The following is a 24,456-nucleotide window of genomic DNA, read 5'->3' as shown; positions in this document are numbered from 1 at the left end:
CATAAAATTGATAAAATTTATAAAATTGACAAAATCGAGAAAATTGGCAGAATTGCCCAAATTGACGATAACAAAATGGACAAAATTCACTGAATTGACAAAATTGACAAGATTGATAAAACTGACAAAATTTACAAAATTGAAAAAATTTACAAAATTGACAAAAATAACAAAATTGACAAAAATAACAAAATTGACAAAATAGATGACAAATTCGACAAAATTCATTAAATTGACAAAATTGACAAGATTGTAAAAAATGACAAAATTGAAAAAATGACTAAATTAACGATGACAAATTCGACAAAATTCACTAAATTGACAAAATTGACAAGATTGATAAAACTGACAAAAATCGACAAAATTCACAAAATTGACAAAAATTGACCAAATTGACCAAATTGACGAAACTGACAAACTTGGCTTAATTCATTGATTTGACAAAATTCACTTAGCTGAAAAAATCATAAAAATTGATAATATTTATAAAATTGACAAAATCGAGAAAATTGGCAGAATTGACAAAATTGACTATCACAAAATCGACAAAATTCACTGAATTGACAAAATTGACAAGATTGATAAAACTGACAAAATTGAAAAAAAAAAAAACTAAATTAACGATGACAAAATCGTCAAAATTCACTAAATTGACAAAATTTACAAGATTGATAAAACTGACAAAAATCGACAAAAGTGACAATATTGACCAAAATGACCAAATTGTCAAAATTCACAAAATTGACAAAGACAAAATCGACAAAATTCACTATATTTACAAAATTGACAAAATTGAAAAGATTGACAAAATTGACTGGCGATATTTACAAAATTGACCCAATTGACTAAATTTTGACCAAATTTACAAGATTGACAAATTGACAAAATTGACAAACTTGACAGAATCGAAGAAAATTGACAAAATTGAGAAAATTGACCAAATTGACAATGACAAAAACGACAAAATGCACTTAATTGAAAAATTGGCAAAGCTGTCAAAATTGACAACATTGACATGATTGAGAAAATTGACTTATTTGATAAAACTGACAAAATTGACAAAATTGACAAAATTAACAAAACTGACCAAATTGACATATTTGACAAAATTGACAAATTTGACAAAATTGACAGAATTTTCAAATTTGAAAAAGTTGACAAAATCATGAAAATTGTTAAAATCGACAAATTAACAAAATCTAGAAAATTGGTTAAATTGACAAAATTTACTGAACTAACAATGCTGACAAAATCATGAATATTGATAAAATTGACATTATTGACAAAATTTAAAAAATGACCAAATTAACAAAATTAACGAAATAGACAAAATCAACAAAACAGAATAAAAATCTCAAAATAACAAAATTAAAAATACTGCGTTTTCAAAATTTTCAATATTTTTAATTTTCAAAATTTATTGCACCGATTTTAAACATTTTGGTATTGTATTTTACTCTAGCATTTGAAATTTTATCCAATAATTTTATCTATGTATTTGTTTCCTATACTTGAGAGGTTGAATTATTTGAAATACATGGTCAGGCATCTTTTTTCAAATTGTATTCTTAATTTTTATACCCCTTCCATTTTGAAGATATCATATGCTGTAACTTCAAAAGGAGTAAATTGAGTTAGATTATAATGTCATAGAAACGGAATCATACATGATATTCCAGAATCTAGTCATTCAAAAAGGTTAATTTATATGAAAATTATGATTATATAAACAAACTTTTATCCTAATAAAAACTTTGAATCTTTATTTCCTAAATTCATTTTGGATTTATTGCGTATGAAATTCATTAATCATAATTCATAGTTCATTTTGTTTTATATGTACCCAAATATAATTTACAGGCTGTAAGAAAGGCTACAATCCACTGTAAAGTGTATTAAATCGGGTTTTTATTTATTAAGTCTTTGAATGCCGTCATACAGACCGAGTATTAAAATTAACTTATGGTTAAATTAAAGTTATGTTAAAGCTGGGCAACGTCACGGATTGCACATTTAAACATTGATTTGGATACATTGAAGTCAAACAAGTGCGACACATCGTTGAAGACCTGACAACATCGATTAAACGGGTAGTTTTGTCTAAAAACTGTTCTGCTTCTAGGTACCCAAAAGGTGGTTTGGTTACGCAAACGGCGGGCTGGGGCGTGAGAACTCATGCTTTGGAGCAATTGAGGACAGTCAACAGTATTTGTCTGGATATCGTATACAAACATTCTTTGCAAATATGTTCCAAACTCTTGCCGCATATTCCAAGACACTTCGCGCTAAAGAGCAGAACACCATCTTGAAAGCGTATGGATCCTCAAAGCTCAAAGTATTTCGTCGCAGGAATCCAAACATAGCGAAGGCTTTAGCTGTTGTTGTCGCTGTATGCTTATTGAACGAGAGCTTCTGATCAAAGGTTACTCCTAGATCCTTAATGGTGACAACTCTTTCAAGCCGAGTGCCACCAAAAGCGTATTCGAAGACTAATACCGTATTTGTTTTTTCCCTTCATTCAGTGTTCCACCGTACCCGATAAAAACAAACACAAATCGTCGCCAAAGTATTGCTACCTCACTCACTCACACGCTCGCTCGCAACACTGACAAAATTTTCGGGGCACTACCGCCCGATGGCAGTGCAACACCAGGTCAAAACCAGTGCAACACTGTCCAAATTAACAAACAGTTTGACAGTACCTAGTGGTGCACCAGTGCAACACTAGGCATAAATAAATACAGTATAAGGAGGTTCTGGTTCTTAAAAGGCATACAGATACACTTGCACTTATCGGCGTTTACTTCCATCCCATGTTTTCCACACCATGCGAGTAGTCTATTGATGTCTTCTTGAAGCGCAGCACAGTCCACTCTCGAGTCCATGATCCTGTAGATTTTCAAATCGTTTATGAAAATCACAAAGATAAGCGGTCCTAAGTTACTTCCCTGTGGAACACCAGACGGCATATCAAAACTAGTAGAATGAATTCCACGAATGTTTATATAGCCATGACGATGTAACAGGTAGGAATGGGCAACCATTCTGGGAATCCGTAGCGCTTAAGTTTCTCCATCACGACCATATGAGGTACTTTATCGAAGGCTTTTGCACATTTGCACATGTGAGCATTACATTACTAAGCAGTTTCACTGAAAATTTCATGAATTCCCATTCATGCATTCAAAGGTAACTCGCAAAAGAAAGTGTTGTATTTTTTTTTTTCGAATACACTCCCACACTCGATCACTCTCTAAAATGTCTAGCCAAACCAGGTAAACGTCATTCCTACAGGATGACCACTCATTCGGAAAATTCGGGAAAAGTCGGGCTTTAAAATCCATCGGGAAAATGCAGAAAAAAGTCGGGAATTCCTCCAAGGAAAAGTTTTTCTTACTTATTTGATGGTCCCGTATCGATTCTCCGTCGCGTATGGCCGTGATAAAAGACTTCCATCCTTGATGATCCGGAGCCAGCGTCTTCACTTGATCCCAGTTAAGATTCTCATCGACAGTTTAAATTTCGGTGGCTAACCTAAACCGCCATGAGCTTCTGGGTCTGCCTCTTCTTCGATGTTCTCCTGGATTCCAATAGAGCGCCTCTTTGCAAATTTCGTTTTCATTTCTTCGCAGCGTGTCCCAATCCATCTCCATCTACGTTTCCGCATCTCGATTTCTAGCGCCTTTTGAAGATGTAGTTCAACGTTTGAGATCCAGTTTTCATCCGCACCAAGCGCGGATGATACTTCGCAGGTACCGATTTACAAATACTTGCAACTTTAACGTTGTTACTGTGGTTTTTAAAGTTGCTACTCCATAAGACCGGGAAAGTCCCCCGGTATTTCCAACCGACCATCAGCTCAAACGGTGTGACCTTAAGTCTAGCGGGAGGAATTAATGTTTTGTGGTTGTGTACATATCTTTCATCAAATTCTTTGTTATCCTTTTCATTGCATAAAATCGTCTAGTTTACCTCCTTCTATCTCCTATCCTGTTGGCGTCAAAATGAATCCAAGAAACTTTACTGATTGGGTGCCGAAACACTTTTAATGAAATTTATTTTTACATTATGCTTTAGAAATCTTGCCTGCGGTTTTACAAGGTTTTGGTCAGGTTCCTCTTTGGTTCTTCCGTTTACTAGAATATCATCTTGATAGTTCCGACACCCATCACATCCTCCGAGTATTCTTCTATGTAACACATCCTGGAAGATGTCAGGAGCGTTACACATTCCAAATGGTAGCTGAACATATCAAAATATGCCGGATTCGGGCGTCACTGAGAATTTCTGCGGCACTCAAACCCAATCCGGTAGGAATAAGACGAGCAGGTGGTTAGACCAAGTGGAGCATGATCTGGCGTAAGAGGGATGCCAGAGAAGTTGGAGAATGGTTGCCATGGACCGAGTGAATTGGAGGAATATTGTTCATCAGGTTATGTCGTGACCGTGAGACGGAACATCAAATAAATAAATTAAAAAAAATATTTTATATTCACCGAACAATTGAAATCACACAATTTTACCGCCGTTTTTTACACTACTGCTATTGTCAAACTTGCTCTTATGAATAAATCCAGTCTCTTCTCGAACGTATTAACTCCACACAACCCGTGTAGAATTCCATTGGCCCATCTGGCACTTTTCAAGATGTGCTAAACTGGTTCAATTAGTTATGAATGTTTGCATACAATAATCATTCAAGTTCGCACCAAATTTCACAGCCGTAAAACAGAACACATTTGACTTTTGAGTTGAAGACAGGCCCGTGCGAAGGGCCCGTCCATGGGGGGGGGTTTTCGAAATTCACATTTAACTAAAAAAAATACCAAAATGAACAATAAAAAAGAAAAGGAATTTCTAACACCGTTTCTCACTCATGATTACCACACAAACTAAAAAGTTGATATTTTTTTCAAAATGATGTTCTTAATTCTGAACTAGAAATTTGTTTCAAAAGAATTTGAACGTTTAAAAAAAAATTTGAGTTCTTAAATAAATGTAAAATCAGGTGGATAGTTTTCCATGATTAGTTGTTAGGAAAATGATAATAATTGTTCATTTTTATTCATCTTAATTAAAACTCATTTCTTCATTTTCAACTGAAATGTTGATTGAAAAATTCCGCTGTAGTATTTTGAATTCAAACAAAAAAATATTTAATCGCGATTCATAATGTGAATTTTCGATAACTGAAAAAAACTTTTTTGAACTTTAAAGAATTTATTCAATGATTGATAGTTTGATTGAATCTGATAAAAAAAAAGTATATATCTATTATTATTTGAAAGCTGCCAGTAAAAGAAGTCAGAGATAAAATCTATTTATATAAAAATCCTCCAGCTATCAGAATAAATGGCTTAAAAAGTTCATTCTTGAAGTTCAAAATAATAACTTTATGTTCAATTATACTCACATGGAAATGTTGGGAAATGGAAAATTTCGTGAATGATCAATGAAAACTGATAAAAAATGAAAAATAAGGAGATTGAAACTATGTTTTTCTTTAAAAAAAATAAGATTTAAGGGCTCATGTGTCAAGTTATCAAAAATTCAGAATTTAAAAAAAGACAAATTTGTTAAAATTATTTCTAAAATTTAAATAGTTTGACTAAAAAATTTGGCATGTTAATAAAAGAATTGAAAAAATAAACTGTACTTTAAAATTTGGTAAATTTATTTGAAAATTTGATCAAAACATGAAAATAAAAAAGATTAGTTTTTTTTAACATTTCAGGAGGTTTCTTTTAGTTAACACGTTTCACGATAAGAATTTACATAATTTAGCTGAGGACTCAAGGCAACAGGATTTTGGTGCTTATTTTTTTAATGATTGATTTGTTAGATTTTAGCGTCCTGAACTCGAATCTTTTATCAATTTTTTTCGAATACTTTTAGTTTTGGTGATAAGGAGTTTTAAAATGTATCAGTTTTAAGTAAAATCGAAAATTGAAAACTGATTAACTAACAAACCTACATATAAGGAACAATCTTATGCTGATTTGTTTATCATACTTCATCCAATTAAGGGATTATATTATGATAAAAATGATGCATGATCTAAAAAAAGCAAAATTCAACAATTTGAAAAAAAATGGAAAGATATCATTACAAATATTTTTGATATTACTACAGAAAGTGTAAACAAAACTTGATTTTATTAGACACATTTGTTGAAACCTACAAAAAGATTACATGTATGCTTAAAAAATATCTAAAATTAATTTTGGTTCAAAACTTCTTAAAAGTTTGATAAATGAGAAAAAGTAAAAAAAAAAACAAAAAACTTATATAACTTTTTTCGCAGAACTCAAAATTACTTGAATTCTTGATAAATTCATTAAAACTTTGATTTTTAAATGATATGTTTTTAGTTTGATTTGTTGTATAAAAAGTGCAGAAATTTCTCAAATACCTTTTACTTATTTTCTAAAGTCATTTTAATAACAAAAGCTGATAGAAATAATACATATTCATATTCAGGGTACCCAAATAGTCGAATCTAAATAACCTTTTTAATTCATTGCACCTCAGAAAAATGTTAATTTTGTGGCCTTGTGTAAGTTATGTATTGTGTTGAGCATTTAGAAGAACAAAAAATACGTAAAAAAATTGAGTCTGAAATTGATTTCTTGAAGAATTTTTCATATCAGCATAACATTTGTAATGAAATAAACGATTTATTTTAATAAAAAAAATGGTTCGTTTCAAACTCTGTTCTTATTCAGTTACACTTCTTAAGAAAAATCCATTCTGAAGACGAGGTAGGGTTTCTGTATGTCAAGTTTTGAGTTCCTATCAAAAGATTAATTAAATTGCAATTAAGAATCAAAGCTAGTTTCAATTCGTAAACGTCGAATATGTCGTAGATCGAAATGTCTTAAGCAAAGGGTGATTGAGGACTAAATTCCGCCGGAGGCGAGAAAAATGTGTGACTCGCTTGTTAACACTTATTTTCAAATACATTTTAAGATCAAGTAATTTTTCGTTACAACGAAAATTTCACTTGGAAAAAATCTTCATGGGGGGGGGGGGGTTAAACCCCTAAAACCCCCCCCGTTCGCACGGCCTTGGTTGAAGATTCCGATTTTCGTTCGTAGAGAATCTGGCGTGATCGCTAGATGTTTCGGAGTCTTGCAAACGCAAATCGGGCCTTTCTGATCCGGGTTTCGATGTCTTTCTTGGTACCATCATCAGGCCTAATCAAGCTACCAAGATACTGGAAGCACTCGACTTTCTCAACTTGTTGCCCAGCTACCACGAAATTGGAAGGATTTTCTGTGTTGATCTCCATCGACTTGGTCTTTCCGACATTGATTTTAAGCCCTTTCTCAGGAGCTTTCGGTGAGGTCGTCGAGTTTGCTCTGCATATTCGGATGTGTTTGGGCGAGCAAAACAATATCGTCAACCAGGTCGAGGTCGTTTTAGCTGCTTCATAGTCGAAAGGTTCCACGACGTTTGGTTTACAGTCAATCGACTTAGTCAAGATTCCATCCATTACGATGAGAAAGAGTAGCAGTGATAACATACATCCTTGTCTCACTCCAGCAGTTACCGGGATTGAATCGGACAAGAAACCGCCGTGCAAAACCTTGCACGAAAATGCCTCGTACTGTGCTTCGATGAGATGAACTAGCTTTTCTGAGTCTTCACGTCGCCTAAGGGCATCCTAGATGTTCTCGTGGTTCAGTCGGTCGCATGCTTTTTCGAAATCAACGAACATCAAGAGAAGATAGTACTGGAACTCGTTGATTTTTTTTTGTATTTTTCACTGTGCGTTGTGATGTGGTCAACTCATGATCGTCCGGGTCGGAATCCGGCTTGTTGTCGACGGAGAGTTGCATCGATTTTCCCCTGGATCCTGTTCAGGATCAACTTGCAGAGAACTTGGAAGGTTGTACAGATCAACGTTATGCCACGCCAGTTACTGTACTCGGTGAGGTCTCCTTTCTTCGGGACTGTTGAAACCCACGATTGAGCAATTCGCGTATTGACGATCGCTGGGGAACTAGCAATACAGTTATGTAAAAACCTTGCTTAGAATGCAAATAAACGATAACTCTATTTCACCATTGAAATCTACGTTGAATCTTTCATTTCAACAGGTTATGGGTCCAGACACGTCTGGAAGGAACAACGAGCTGGTGAGAAGCGTACTCTCAAGTTCCTGACTTGTGGTTAGCAAGTGCGCGTGTACCAGCTAAGAGGGATCAGCCAGTGCAGAGACGAGTCAAGGTGTAGGGACAACCTATGCAGAGGGACCAGCCAATGCAGGGGTATTAAGGCAAGAGGAGCGTCAGCGCAGCGAAGATGGTTTCCAAGAAGATTATTCTCGACGTGGTCACGAGCTAAGCTACGGTTAGTAACGTGAACCAGCGCAGAGGGCAAGTGGTTCAGCTGAACGATTTGTCCGAAGAAAAGCTTTCATGAAGCTGATTACCAAGAGGACTACTCTCATGGTGTGGTGCTACGCTACGGTTAGCACGCGTGAGCTCCCTTTCAGCCGCTGGAAAGGCATTCTAGTGCTTTGGGAAAGGTTTTATGTGCGATGGTTATTGTCCATGAACTCCTACCAAACCCTGTCGCCGACTTCAGAACCAAGCTGGACGACTACTTCCGGTTATCGAGATTGCAAGGAGAAGCTTTTCAATGGCTGGAAGAAGTTGTCGGTTTTGCTGGATGCTCAACAGTCGACGATGGTGTTCAATATTTTTAATCTGCGAATTGAGGGGAGGTGTTGAAGGCCTCCATTGGGTAATTCGCGTATTGACAATCGCTGGTGTATAGTACAGCTATGTAAAACCCTTGCTTAAAATACGAACAAAGGTTAACTCTATTTCACCATTGGAACCTGCGTTGAATCTTGCATTTCAACAGAGACCTTTACGAGGATATCCTGCATCCAATCGGCCGGGTATGTTGCAGTATCCCAGATGTCAGTGAAAATACGGTGTAACATTTGTGCTGACAAGGCAGGGTCGACTTTGAGCATTTTAGCAGGAATGCAATCGATTCCATACGCTTTTTTGGACTTCATGTCTTTAATTGCCGCTTCTATTTCCGTCAGCGAGGGCGCTTCCAAGTTGATGCCATTAATGCGACTTACTGTTGGCGCTTCGAGCTGCGGGTTCTGTTGGCCAACGCTATTCATGACTCGGAAGAGTTGTTCGAAGTGCTCAGTCCATCGTTTGAGCTGATCTGTTCGATCAGTCATTAACTGACCTGCTCGGTCTTTCAGCGGCATTCTTGCATTAGTCCTTGCACCACTGAGGCGGCGAGAAATGTCATAAAGTAATCGGATATCTCCATTGGCGGCGGCTCTTTCTCCCTCTTCGGCTAGAGAGTTTGTCCACGCTTTTTTGTCGCGTCTACAAGCTCGTTTAACTGTCTTTTTCAGCTCCGCATATCGTAAGCGGGCGGCTGCTTTGGCTGACCCGGTACATGCCTACTCAATTCCGACTTTCGCCTTTCTCCGATCATCGACCATCCTCCAAGTTTCATCCGACATCCATTCACTTCTTCTTCCACAAACTTTACCGAGAGTAACATGGCTCATCGTTATAAAGGCATTCTTGATTCTACACCACCGTTCTTCGACTGTTCCGTCTGTCGGCAGTTCCGAGGCTCGGGATTCAAGCTGTTCAACGTATGCCCTTTCCAACTCTAGAATCTCCAAACGGCGGACGTCGTATCGACATCCGACTTTCTCCTCGCGCCGTTGGACACGCGTGACTCTCAGTCGTATCTCACCAAGGACGAGGTAATGGTCAGATGTCTGCGCTTCGTTTGTTGTGTTTCTAAAAAAAGCTCTCCGTTTTCGCTCATCTGTCGTAGACCATGACGCCCCATGATGCGCTCAAAGTCCTGATTGCCGGAGCAAATTTTTGCGTTGAAGTCACCTAAGTGGATTTTAATGTCACCCCTTGGAATTTTCTCAACCACGCTCTTTTCTAAATGTAATAATTGCTAATACAAAATTAGGTTTTGGTTATGGAAAACTATGGTTTTTGGGAATAAGGTTATATTGTCGATTGATTTTTTTTAATTTATAATTTTACTAAACAATAAACCTACTTGAAATGCAAAGTTGCAAAGTTTGAATATTGTGAGTTAATTGCAAGAGCCAAAGTGAGTTTTCGTTGTTCGCCGTATTTTTATCAAACAAAATGTCTGCTACTTGAACAAAATTGCTCTTCATTTCTGACGTTATAGAATCAATCCCACAACTAGGTATCAGAGCACATTCTGCTTAATCTAATCCATGCCGTCTTCTTTCTATCTCTTTTCACGCTAACCAATATTTTGCATACCTACCTTTTTGCTGCGGTGATTGTGCTTACGAAAAACTTCTTTTAATAATGTACTATATAACCAAAAAAAAACTAACAGGAAAATCTCAGATATCAAGTAGATTACGATTACAATTGAAAAAGAGCTGGACGAATCTCACTCTTCGGCCAACAACAGCTAGTCTCCAAATTGTTGATAGGTTATACCGTAGTAGTTTGAAAATGAAGAGAAAAACAAACCAAATCAAATGAATAATATCAAAATAATCGTGAGAGAGAGTTAGGTTAAAATTGAACAAAACATCACAGGTCAGACACTCGATTCAACAACAATCATAACACACTGTTACACACTACACTCAAACTGAAACACTTAACAGTTGTTGTACAAAGTTAGGGTACATAATGTGGAAAAAAATAACCAAATCTAATAATAACTTAGTTAAGCCGATGATGTTAAACGAAGTAATGGAAACAAGAAATAAAAAAAAACACAAATCTCAATAAGCAAACCAATGCAACCTAGTTGATGTAGTTTAAAAAAAAAAACAAAAAAAAAATCAAACGATTTAAACCGGAATGTGTAAATACATGTTGATGCAAATATGTAATGTAGAAGTAAAAATATCGAAAACATCCCAATGTGACGCAAAATTTAAAAAAAAAAACAACAACAACCGAAAGTGGTAGAAAATCTCGAGTAGACCTCATTCTAGGAGCAAACATATAAAATTGAAAAAAAGAAAAACCGGAAAAAAGTAATACTCGAAATATACTCGAAAATTAATTAGAACACATTCCATTTTAAGATCCTCTCGTTCGAGTTTCGTTCAGATCAAATCAAATGTGGAAAATCCTGCATGTTTGAAAATCAATGCTTGAGTTTTATTTGGGTTCGGGAATTTCAGGTCGATTTATTGTCGACCTGAAAAATCAAAATATTTTTTTCATCTGTTAAAAAAAAAACTCAAAATAATCTCAGAAGAAAGTAACTTTCTTGCTCTCAAATGTGCAATTTTTTTTTGTAGCTACCTAGTTGATCGTGTAGGATTTGAGTTTTCGTTTATGCTACTTAAAAAAATATGAACTTGCAATGTTTCAATCTTATAAAAGTTCAGAAAAATCGGGAGGTTGATTTCTATCATTAAAGATTTCATTTAAGACAATCAGCTTAGTTTCGTCATTTCGATCCGCCATCATCAAACATTTCTGGTCACAAAATCAAAAAATGAAACAAAAACTTAACTCTCAACTACTGAACCAGCGATGATTAGTGAAAGAAAATGTGTCAAAATGATTGTGTAAAGAAAAGAAAACAAACAAGCAGTTAATAGAAGATAAAAAAATATTGTCTCGAGCAAGAGTGAGAAATGGGAAGCTAGCATAGGTATATTGAAGGTTTAAAAAAATAAAGCGGAAACAATTATAGACTGGTTGCAAACGTTATAATTTAGTTGAACGAAAGCTAAAGGAAAAAAAACGAACTAAAAACACAAAATGGCGCTCGGTTGTTGGAAATTAAAAAAAGCTAATAATTTCTGTTAAGCTTTTCAATATTTTTACGCAAAAATAGTCTTGATTTAGTCTCATTTTTTAAATCTTGACAAAAACATTCATACAGATGAAAATTGCTAAAGATTTAGATTTTTTTTAGTTATTCAAAACTTCAATGCATTCCAAATTAGATCGGATTCAAAATTTGAATTCTTGAAAAATCAATCGAATCCAATTTTTATAAGATTCAGAACTCCAACGGATTAAGAAATTCAACAAATTCAAAACAACATTCAAAACCAGGGAGCAGGGATTGAAATGCTCTTTGCTCAAGCGGTTGAGCATCAAAGCTCATGCAGCCAGGGTTGCCATTTTTTTTAAATTTAGAGATATGGAAAATAAAAATCAGGATTCATGGCTTAACGGAGATTTCGGTCATATTTACAAAAAATCCGGAGAAATTGGACTTATTTCCAAAAATCAGGGAAAAACGAAAGCTTTTCAGATTATCAGGTTGGGCCTCCGAAATCAGCCAAATCCTGAAAAATCAGGCCCATTGGCAACCCTGCTTGCAGCTCAAGAGCGAAGAAAGCGGAGAGCCAATTTTCTCCCATCAATGATTATCAAAATGAATGTTATTGCAATAGTAAACAGGATGGATTCAATTGATGTCTATTGACAATTTGCGCAAAATTTTCGAAAAATAAAGCTTTTGTAGTTACTGAAGCTGGTAATTTTCACTTGTTACAAAACCCTCCAACATTGATTTTTATAAAATTTGCGGACAAGCGCTTTCAAATGACGTTTTTTCGGACGAATTCAGAACTCAAATGAATTGAGAAATACTAGTTGATTCAAAATTAAATCGGATTCATAAATCATTCGAATCCGATTTCAGATCAGAATGAGAACTTGAATAAATATAAAAATCTGGGGATGTTCGAACGGATTCAAAATTAGATCGGATTCAGATGAGATTCAAATCTTGAACGGTTTCAGGAATCGATTTTTTTAAATATTAGATTTGTTTCAGAATTCAACATTCGAAGGAAGTTTAATAAAAATTCAAATTAACTTCTAACAATATCCAACTTAACCAAAATTAGATCTGTTTCGGAAATTCGGACAGATTCCTCCGAAATCCATTACATTCAGAATGGTATAATTCAGAACTACAACGTAGTCAAAAATCATTTGAATCCGATTTGAGATCACAATGAGAACTTTAATGAATATAAAAATCCGTGGAAGTTCAAACGAATTCAAAATTAGATCAGATTCAGAAAATTAAACCGGGTTCAAATCTTGAATGGATTCAGGAATCCATTTTTTTTTCAATATTAGATTTGTTTCAGATCTCGAACGAATTCAACATTCGAAGGAAGTTAAATAAAAACTCAAATTAACTTCTAACAATATCCAACTAAACCAAAATTTGATCTGTTTCGGAAATTCGGACAGATTCCTCCGGAATCGATTACATTCGGGATGGAATTCAGAACTGGAACATGAAAAATTCCTGCTTATTCTAACCTCGAAGAAGTTATGAAAGCATTCAAATGTAAAATTAGATCAGATTCAGATGGGTTAAAAAATAAACGGAATTTAGAATCCGAATTGAGAAATACTAGTTGATTCAAAATTAAATCGGATTCAAAAATCATTCGTATCCGATTTCAGATCAGAATGAGAACTTGAATAAATATAAAAATCTGTGGATGTTCGAACGGATTCTTAATTAGATCGGATTCAGAAAATTAATTCAGATTCAAATCTTGAACGGTTTTAGAAATCAATTTTTCTAGTATTATGCCGAATGAATTCAACATTCGATCGGATTCAAAATTCGAACAAAATAAAAACTCAAATTAACTTTAAATAAGATCAGATTTAATTTGAGAACGGATTAAACAATCAATGAAATCGAAAATAAGATTAGATTCAAAACTCGGTCTGATTCCGAAACCAAATGAATTCAAAATTAGATCGAATTTAGAAATAAACCGAATGCAAAGTTAGATCAGATTCAAACTCGAACGGGTTCAGAAATTATTAGAATGCGATTTTCAAATGAATTCAGAATCCTTATCCTAGATCAAGCGATTTAGAATTCATTTGAGAACTTGAATGAATTCAGAAATTTATGGAATTCTTAATACAAACGAGTTCTAAATTAGATCTGAATTTGATATCAATCTTACCCAAAATTAGAACTCTAACCAATTCACAAATCAATCGTACGCAGTACTCGAACGAATTAAAAATTCCGACTTATTTTTAACTCGAGATAGTTGTGAAAGCATTCAAATGTAAAATTAGATCTGATTCAGATGGGTTAAAAAATCAATCGAATTTAGAATTCTTACTGATGGAACTCAGAAATCAATGTTAATCAAAATTCTAACGAATTGAAAATAAGATCAGATTCATAAATCGAACGGATTCAAAAATCATTCGAACTCAGATTTCGGACAAGTTCCGAATTTATATCAATGGATAATTAGAGCTGATTCAAACGGGTCGAAAAATCAATCGATTTTAGAATTCGAATTAAGGGAACTCAGAAACCAATTTAAGATAAGATCAAATTCATGAATCGGACGGATTCAAAAATTCTTCGAATTCAGATTTCGGACGGATTCAAAACTCAAATGAATAAAGAAAATTCTAGTGGATTCTAATAAACTCGGATTGAGAAATTAATCGAATCCGATTTGAAATCAGAATGAAAACATGAATAAATATAAAAATCCGTGGAAGTTCAAACGAATTCAAAATTAGATCAAATTTAGGAGATTAAATCAGATTCATTTTTTTTTCAATATTAGATCTGATTCAGATCTCGAACGAATTCAACATTCAAACGGATTCAAAACTCGAACGCAACACAACCTCAAATTTACTTCAAATAAGATAAGATTTAGAACGGACTAGACAATCAATGAAATCGAAAATTAGATCATATTCAAAATTCGAACAGATTCCGAAACCAAATGAATTCAAAATTAGATCGATTCCTGAAATCAACCGAATTCAAAATTAGATCACATTCAAACTCGGACGGGTTCAGGAATTAATAGAATGCGATTTTCAAATGAATTCAGAATCCTTATGTTAGATCAAGTGATTTAGGATCCATTTGAGAACTTGAACGAATTCAAAAAATTAGAGGAATTCAGAATTCAAACGCGTTCTAAATTAGATCGAATTTAGGAAATGAATTAGGACCCAAAACTTGATCTGATTCTAAAATCAATCTTATCTAAAATTAGAACTCGAAAGAATTCACAAATCAATCGTAACCTGAACTCGAACGAACTTAAAATTCCAACTTATTCTAACCTCAAACTAGTATTGAAAACACGATGATTTAGACGAGTTAAAAAATCGATCGAATTTAAAATTCGAAATGAGGGAACTCAGGAATCAATTTAAATTAAAATTCTAACGAATTCAAAAAAAGTCAAAATCACAAATCGGAAGGATTAAAAAATCATTCGAACTCAGATTTCTGACAAATTCAGAATTAAAATGAATAGAAGATTAGAGCAGATTCAAACCTGTTAAAATATCAATCTATTTCATAATGCGAATTAATGGAGCTCAGAAATCAATCTTAATTAAAATTCTAACGTATTTAAAATTAGATCAAATTCATAAATCGGACGGATTCAAAAATCATTCAAACTTAGATTTCGGACGAATGCAGAATTCAAATGAATCGAAAAATTCTAGTTGATTCAAAATTAAATCGGGGTCAAAAATCATTAGAATCCGATTTGAGATCAGAATAGGAACATGAAAAAAATATAAAAATCCGTGGAAGTTCAAACGAATTCAAAATTTGATCAGATTCAGAAAATTAAATCGGATTCAAATTTTGAACGGTTTCAAAAATCAATTTTTTTTTCCAAGATTAGATCTGATTGAAATCTCGAACGAATTCAACATTCGAACAAATTAAAAACTCAAATTAACTTCAAATAAGATCAGATTGAAATTTAGCACCGATTAAACAATCAATGGAATCGAGAATTAGATCAGATTCAAAACTCGAACAGATTTCGAAAACAAACCAATTCAAAATATGATCGAATCTTGAATTCAACCGAATTCAAAATTAGATCAGATTCAAACTTGGACGGGTTCAGGAATTAATAGAAGGCGACTTTCAATCATTCGAATCCGATTTAAGATTAGAATGAGAACATAAATTAATAAAAAAAAATCCGTGGAAAATCAAACAAATTCAGATTCAGAAATTTTTTTTCTCAATATTAGATCTGATTCAGATCTCGAAAGAATTCAACATTCGAACAGATTCAAAATCCCAACAAAATAAAAACTAAAATTAACTACAAAAAAGGTCAGATTGAAATTGAGAACGGGTTAAACAATCGATGATATCGAAAATTAGATCAGATTCAAAACTCAAGCAGATTCCGAAACCAAACGAATTCAAAATTCGAACGTATCTAGAATTCGAATTGTTTCACCATCCGAACGAATTCAAAATTAGATCGAATCCAAAAATCAACCAATTATCAACGAAGCCAAAATTAGATCTGGTTCGGAAATTTGAACAGATTCCTCTGAAATCGATTACATTTTGATTTGAAAGGATTCAGATTTGGAACATGTTTGAAATTGTAACCGTTTTAAAAATTCGATTTGATTCAAAATTAGAAACGAAATCACAATTCAATCAAGTTGAAATTCAGAATTGAATTTTTTGCAAAAAAAAAGTAAATTCCGATGTCGTAGATTTACGATTCAAGCTAAAAGGAAAGAATCTGAGATACAGGTAACGATTTAAGATTTTGTTTTTTTTTTAACCCTAGAATTTAATCTGTATTGATTTTTTTTTTCAAATAAATTGAGAAATTCCAGGGGATTCAAAATTAATTCCGATTCAGAAATCATTCGAATCCGATTTAGGATCAGAATGAAAACTTAAAAAAATATAAAAATCTATAGAAGTTCAAACAAATTCAAAATTAGATCAGCTTCAGATAATCAAATAAGATTCAAATCTTGAACGGTTTAAGAAATCTTTTTTTCTAATTCAAATCTTGAACGAACTCAACATTCGAACGGATTCAAAATTGGAACAAAATAAAAACTCAAATTAACTTCAAATAAGATCAAATTAAAATTTAGAATGTATTAAATAATCAACGACATCAAACAAATTAGATCAGATTTAAAACTCGAACAGAATCCGAAACCAGAATCCTTATCTTGAATTCGAATGGTTTCAGCATTCGAACGAATTCAAAATTAGATCGAATCCTGAAATCAACCAATTTCCAACGAAACCAAAAAATTAGATCTGATTTGGAAATTCGGACAGATTCCTCCGAAACTGATTACACACGAATTTCAATTTAATTTAGAATTGGGACATGTTTGAAATTGGAAAAGTTTTAAAAAATCGATTCGATTCAATATTTAAAACGTATTTAAAATTACATCAGGTTGAAATTCAGAATTGAACTTTTTGTGGAAAAAAATTCAGCTATCCGATATCGGAATTTACGATTCGAGGTTCAAAGCCAAGAATCTGAGATACAGGTAACGAAGTAAGTTTTTGTTTTTTCTTCCCTAGAACTTAATCTGTACTGATTTTTTTTTCTCAAAGTTTTCAAAGCCTTTTTTTCAAATTTTTAACCTCATCCAACAGACTGGCGCCAATCTATCTGAAAACAATAATTGAAACCAAAAGCGTAGGTGTAGCTGTAAAAAAGAAGGTTAGAGGATAAATAAATATTCAATACACACTGTAAAGCACTATACATAGTAGTTAAGCGAAAGTATTTACAAAACTTTAACCCAACAAAAAACAAAGAAAAACAAAGCGAGGAAACAATAATTCTCTGTTGTTATCGACTCTATTCTATTCGACGAAATCAAATATCGTATTTGCAATGTGAGAGCTATAATATTTGTTTTTGTTTTTCTCGAATTAATTGTAATTTACGTCTCAACATGGTTTAGGAATTTGCTTAAAGAACTGACTAAAGGAGTGAGTTTTGAATTATTTCGATCTTCAGATTGCGGACAGCTAGGCGCAATAGATAGTTAGGAGTATACTAAAAAAATTAAACCTCAAATCAACGATCGGAGTTCATTGACGAAACAAAATTCAGAAGAAATTACATATGAGAAGCAAAAAAAAAACAAAATTCTAACTAACATTTACGCTAACCAACATAATCACTAGTAATTGTTACTTTACACAAAGTGCGAAAAACTTGACTATCATAGGGCCTCTCCCCTCTCTTCGTTTTTGGAGTTCGGTTTCTGTTATCTTCGTGTTTCTCTTTCTCGCATCCCCGAAACACTCTCATTAAAAAAAAAAACATTTACAGCCAAACAAAGCAATACAAGGAGTAAAGTAAAGTTCACACATATTTATCCCATGTTATCGAGTTTAAAAGAAGAATGCAAAAAAAAAAAACAGACGACATAAATCGAACAAAAACGCCTATTTATTGAGTTTTCTGTGTATGTGCTTACATCAATTTAGGTCTGGTGAACCTTATAATCAAAACCAAACCAAATATGAACGCGAAATCATTAGAAAAAAGACACACACACGCATACAAACGGTATAAGGCAAGAGAAGAGAGAACAAAACACATTGGCAACACTGTTCTAATGCAAACGATTTCAACTGTTGTTATAAAAAAGTGAGACTAAAAAAACGTCGAAGTTCATTCAGTAAGAGCATAAGCAAAACATATATCATACATCTGAATGTATCACCACAAGTGGTTGTAAGACTACCCCCCTCTAAAACAAAAAAAAACCAAAATAAAGATGAAGAAGAGAAAAAAATCCAAACGAAACGCCCTTTGTTGTGTCTCTATTGTTTATCTTCTTTTTTTTCTCTCTCTCAAAACTTTGTTCCAATCTCTCAAATCAATTCGTGCTTCCACTCGCACTGTGTGGTGTGTTTTTTTTTGTTTAAGCTTTCTTCAATTCCCAATTGTTTTTGTTTTTATGTTTGTTAGTTTGAGTTTTTGTTTTGTTATTGTTTCACCAACCCCAACTGACCAAAAAAAATAAAAAATAAAAATAGGTACACTGATGCGGAATTTGTTTACTTACTATTTCTTTTCTCTTCTTGCAGACACACCTGTAACTCGTAGCACTAACCTTCTCCCTCCAAAATTCTACCGTTGTAGTAGCCTAGTAGTCGTAGTAGGCGGCCAGGTGTAGCAAAAGCAAATGGGCCACTAACACTAGCAAGCAATTCAGCAAAACATAATCAACACAAACCCGGGCGTCTTTGCTGCTGCGTGAATGGCTGGCAAAGTAATTGTAAATTCTAGATTTTCCACTAATTGTACATACTGAAGATAACAAACAGGAAAAAACGTTAAAACTATTAACACAAACATCAGCAAAGCAGAGCCCTTGGAAACGTCTCGAAAAGCTGACCGACGAAACGTCGTCGGCACAAACTCAAAGCAAAATGATTATTTACGGTTTAAAACGAAACGGTGCATTTATGGTTTACTTTTCATATTTGTATATTTAGATAGTTTCTGTAAATAGATCTATTCCGTTTTATGCTAACCAAAACCTTAGTCGACTTTACTGTACATAAATAGAAATTCGTATACATTTGTTGTAGAACCTAACCTAACCAAATGATGGGCAGTATTTATTACTTTTGTTTTTGTTATGAATTGTAATTTAACCAAAGACTTGTAAAATTTTCGGTTATCGCCATTATTGGGTTCATCGTCGTCGTTCGGTTGCTACAGATTATTTCAGTGCTATTTCAAGCCATCACTAGTAAAAAAGATATTTATTGACACGTGTAGAATAATCCAAATATTGATAGGTACCCCAAATATATCCCAATCTAGCGCTAAACAAGTTCGAAAACACTGATAGGTAGCTGAAATGGACCTCCACACAGTATGTTGATATTAGCGAAATTGTGTTTCATTTCCAACAATAAATGGTAAAATTACTCGATGCAACTGTGTGCATGTTTCTGTGTTTCAATTGCGAAAGAAAATTCTGATAAAAGCTCATTGTCACCAACCAAGGGTAAGGAGAGAGAACTAAATGGGAATGAAGTGGGCGTAATAACAAAGATGTATTCGCGTAAAATCAAAGAAGCAAAAAAAAAATCTATTCAAGAAGAGCTGAAAAGAAACAAAACTAATGGAAAGTTAATATGGAAGTCGATTAAACGATTTATGAATCCAAGTGGTGTCAAATCTGACTCGATCTCGTTTAGCGGAATTGAAATCACAGATGAATCTGAAATTACAGAGAAGTTTAATTGACTTTTTATCGATAGTGTCATGGAAATTCATGACAGTATTCCAGCCAGCTCTAATGGCTGCTTGAATCACTGTTGAATCATTAAATAGCCAAGAGTTCTTTAAAATAGTGAACAGTATGAGACCCACGTCGAGTATTGAAAATGTTTCCCTAAGATTTGCTAAACGAGATGCTAAAAACACAAGTCTTCAAACAGGGATAGTACCGTGGTACGTGGAAGTGTTCAACTGTAGTTCCCATTGGAAAAACAGATAAATATGTTGAAAATCCAAGAAAAAAAATGCTAGAATTAGCTGTAAAAAAGCAATCTTTACACCTTATTGAGTCTCCAGAGTAGTCTGGATTTAGAACATAACATTCAACAGAATCTGCTGTGAATTTGATACTTCGAAACTATTAAGATCAATATTGAAAAAGGTAGCTACACAGTTGTTGTGTTCTTGGATTTTAAGAGAGCATTGGAAACAATTTATTGGTTATTGCTGACAGATGTACTAGTGAGAGTTGGTATCAATGATACGGTTCTTAACTGGTCTAAGAAGTATTTGGATAACAGAATGCGAAGAACAAAATTTGGTTCATCCTACTCGCGATACAGAGAAAATTACTTAGGTGTCCCCCAAGGAAGTATCTTGTGCCCATTGTCATTCATACTGTACACCAATGACATGAAACAATGCTTACAGTGCGGTCGTCTTAAACTATTTGCAGATGGTTCAGTCTCCTACTGGAGTGGAAATGACTTAGAGCTTGTTATTCAGCATTCAGCAAATTCTGATTTAAAAAATATTGCATATCTTCTAAAATAGAAAGAATTGTGTCAGATTCTCAATTAAACCAACCGGATGATCATCGGCAACCGCAAAATCGGAGAGTGTTCACAAATAGATGAAAAGTTAAAATTCATAGCTCACATCGACTACAATATTAAGAAGATTGACATAAAATGTGGAGTTCTTTGTCGGACAAGCAGATATTTGACTTTTTGGTCAAAAATGATGTACGTAAAGTCTGGTATTATGCCACACTTTGATTATTGCGCTACAATATTCTTGAACTTAATCCCGAAAGGTGTTTCATACAACTCGAAAAAAGCCTTATCGTTGGAAGATGCCTCTGAACTTTTTGCTGAATTCTTCCGCAGTGTGTATATTTCGGATTCCCTAAGAACAAGTCAGCAGTCTCTTCTGCCAGCCGAAACTTTTCCTGATCTTACAACTTCAATGACAGATGTGCGACGTAAAATTTCAATGCTCGACGAATCCGAAGGATGTGGCCCAGATGGAATCATGAACTCACTCCTTCAAAATGCGTGAATGCGGTTCTAGGATCTCCGTCGAAAACTATCGTCGTGTAGCAATCCTTTCAGCTATACCCAAGCTTTTCGAAAGCATTGTTTATGACCAGATGTACCCGTGGATAGCAACAAAAATTTCAGATGTTCAACATGGCTTCCTTAAAAGGCGATCAACCGTGTCGAATTTAACGGAATTTGTCTCAAGAGTCTCACAATGGATGATGGAAGGTCTACAAGTCGATGCTCTGTACACCAACAACATATTCTCGAAGATTTTCGCGTGTCAGACCATGAAACAATAAGTATTTATGTTGGACTTAGGAATAGCGAAGACGTACGTTAGGGCTACCACATTGTGAACGACTGGAGTCGGTATAATGCTAATGCATTGCGTCAACTGCTTGAATCAGGTATGCCAACCTTGAAATGCGCAGACTTTAATGAGTCTGTAAGACGTTTAGATTTATTTAAAAAACAGTGTTAATGCACTTGTGGAGCCGAGAAGTTGTCGTAAAAAACTGGTACTAAATGGTACTGGTACGGGTACTAAATGGTACTCCAGAAGTCTTAGTGAAATGAAAAGGCAAAGAGACAAACTGTATAAACTCTTTTTAAGAACGAAATGTGAAAGAAGTTGACGTAAATACACGGTAGTGAGAAATGAATACTGTCGTAAAATTTAGGAAGCAAAAAATCAATCTTTTCAAGAGGAATTAGAGAGAAACAAATCCAATGGAAAACTTATCTGGAAAACGATATAACGACTAATAAGTTCAAATAGTGCTAAAGCTGATTCGATCTTGTTTGACGGAGCTGAAATCACTGATGAATCTGATATTGCCCAGAAGTTCAATGACTTCTTCATCGATAGCGTTATGGAAATTCATGACAGCATTCCGGCAAGCTATAATTGCTGCTTGATTCAAATAAGTCACAATGGTGGAAACTTTCACACATTCGAAACGATGAGCAGGCAAGAGTTTGATGAAATAATGAACAATATGAAACCCACGGCGGGTATCGACAAAGTTTCTCTCAAAGTTTTCAAAGATTCATTACCTGTACTAGCAATTCCATTGAGAGATGTCATAAACTCAAGTCTTCGAACAGGGATAGTACCCGACACCTGGAAATGTTCAACAGTGATTCCTTTTGAAAAACAGAGGAATGCACGAGAGGCTTCATCATATCGACCTATAAACCTATGTTGGAAATCTAAGAAACGGTCCTAGAATTAGCAGTCAAAAAGCAATTCTCACGCTTTATTGAGCGTGAAGACATTTTTATTGCTGAGCAGTCAGGATTTAGGAAGCAGCATTCTACTGAATCTGCTGTAAACCTACTACTTCGTAATTGGAAAATTAATATTGAAGACGGTAAATACACAGTGGCTGTGTTTCTAGACTTCAAAAAAGCATTCGAGACGATTGATCGATTAGAACTTGTAAAAGTGCTGATGAAATATGGTATAAATGGTACGGTTTTAAACTGGTTTAAGAATTACTTGAATAGCAAAATGCAACGAACAAAATATGGTTCATCTTACTCTCAATTCAGATAAAACAGTCTAGGGGTTCCCCAAGGAAGTGTATTGGGTCCCTTGTTATTTATACTCTACGTCAATGACATGAAAAATTGCTTACGTCATGGTAGCCTTAAACTGTTCGCAGATGATTCCGTCTCCTACTGGAGTGGTAAAGGCTTAGAGCTCGTGATGTCAGAGGCAAATTCAGATTTGAAAAACATTGCAGAGTTTTTGAAGCATAGAAAACTGCGCCTCAATTTAAATAAAACCAGCTGGATGATTATTGGAAATCGACAGATTGGATTTTGTCCAGAACTGTTAATTGATGGTTGTGTCGTCGAAAAAGTACGTCAGGTTAAATACTTAGGAGTACAAGTCGACGAAAAACTAAATTTCATAGCTCACATCGTCAAAAATTTGGTCAAAAATAACTTACGTGAAACCTGTCATTATGCCACACTTTGATTATTGTGCTACGATATTGCTTCATGCATCAGAAACACAAAAAAAAAGCGGCTGCAAAGAATTTTTATTTTTTTTTCCGGGATTTTAAGCCCAATGGGTTTATTCATCCCAATTGACTGCAAAGAATACAAAACAAAATAATGCGAGTAGTTATACGATGCAACCGATATACTCCTATTACTTTAATGCTTGATATGCTGCAATGGTTGTCAGTTAAGAGAGGATTGCGTATAACAGTGTGATTTTTATCTACAAAATGATTAAAGGATTGCTTCCAGCTTATCTATCAGACTATCAGGTCTGCAGTACGGAATTGATGTACACGGATACAATACAAGAAGAGCACATGATTTTAGATTACCAAACTTTAAAAAAGAGATGACCAAACGTTCTGTGTTCTATAACGGACTGAAAATGTATAACAACCTACCAAGAAGCATCAAAGACAGTCCAAACTTAAACACTTTTAAGAACCTGGCAATAAATTACGTGAAACAGATAATTTGAGAAAAGGAATAATCCTAAAAAGGATAATACAATAGTAATGAAGATCTGACCAAGCATCAGATAGAAATTGTACGGTGATGGACATACGCGGGAGTAAGACGAATAAATCGTACAGAAATTGATAAAATAAAGTAAAAAATATGAATTATCCTAAGGATAAACTGTCCTTCATTTTGGTGGTTTTGTGCCAACGTAAGAACTTATACTACACATATAATATACGGCGTATTACAGGACACGACACTTAACGTTCTTACTAACATAAAAGGATTTAAAATTACCTTTTTTGTCGACCGGTTTCGGGCTCGATGTTGCCTATCTACAGGACGATGTCCGACTGGTTACTCAAAATAAAAACACTAACACAGCTTCATACTACTGCATACTATTCGTCGAAGGATGGTCAAATCATTTTTGGTTGGCCAAGTTGAAAAGAGGCGATATGATTGGCGGGTCGTCCTCGTTCATTAAAGGCCTCTCAGAAGTTGTTATAAACGTAGATTCCCAGGCATTCAAATGTGACGCTTTGCGTGTACATTTTTTGAAACTAACCTTTCCCCAATCTATAGAGTGGT

The 24,456-nt window shown here is 34.3% G+C and overlaps 1 protein-coding gene across 4 annotated transcripts in view; it reads left to right on the top strand.

Moving 5' to 3' along the window:
- LOC129744938 (phosphatidylinositol 4-phosphate 5-kinase type-1 beta) overlaps positions 1 to 19,770 on the top strand; it is a 166,496-nt gene extending 146,726 nt beyond the window's left edge. For 3 of the 4 annotated variants that reach the window (XM_055737724.1, XM_055737721.1, XM_055737720.1), the window contains one exon: positions 18,916 to 19,770. In XM_055737724.1, coding sequence (XP_055593699.1) covers positions 18,916 to 18,927 — 12 coding nt within the window. In that variant the 3' untranslated portion in view covers positions 18,928 to 19,770. Of the gene's footprint in view, positions 1 to 10,386; positions 16,947 to 18,915 lie in introns of those variants that run through there. The other variant, XM_055737723.1, reaches the window with a different exon arrangement.
- Positions 19,771 to 24,456: the final 4,686 nt, after the last annotated feature.

This window comes from Uranotaenia lowii, chromosome 2, assembly GCF_029784155.1.
Source record: "Uranotaenia lowii strain MFRU-FL chromosome 2, ASM2978415v1, whole genome shotgun sequence".
NCBI classification, from domain to species: Eukaryota; Metazoa; Arthropoda; class Insecta; order Diptera; family Culicidae; genus Uranotaenia; species Uranotaenia lowii.
This window is presented reverse-complemented; position numbering and strand designations above follow the sequence as displayed.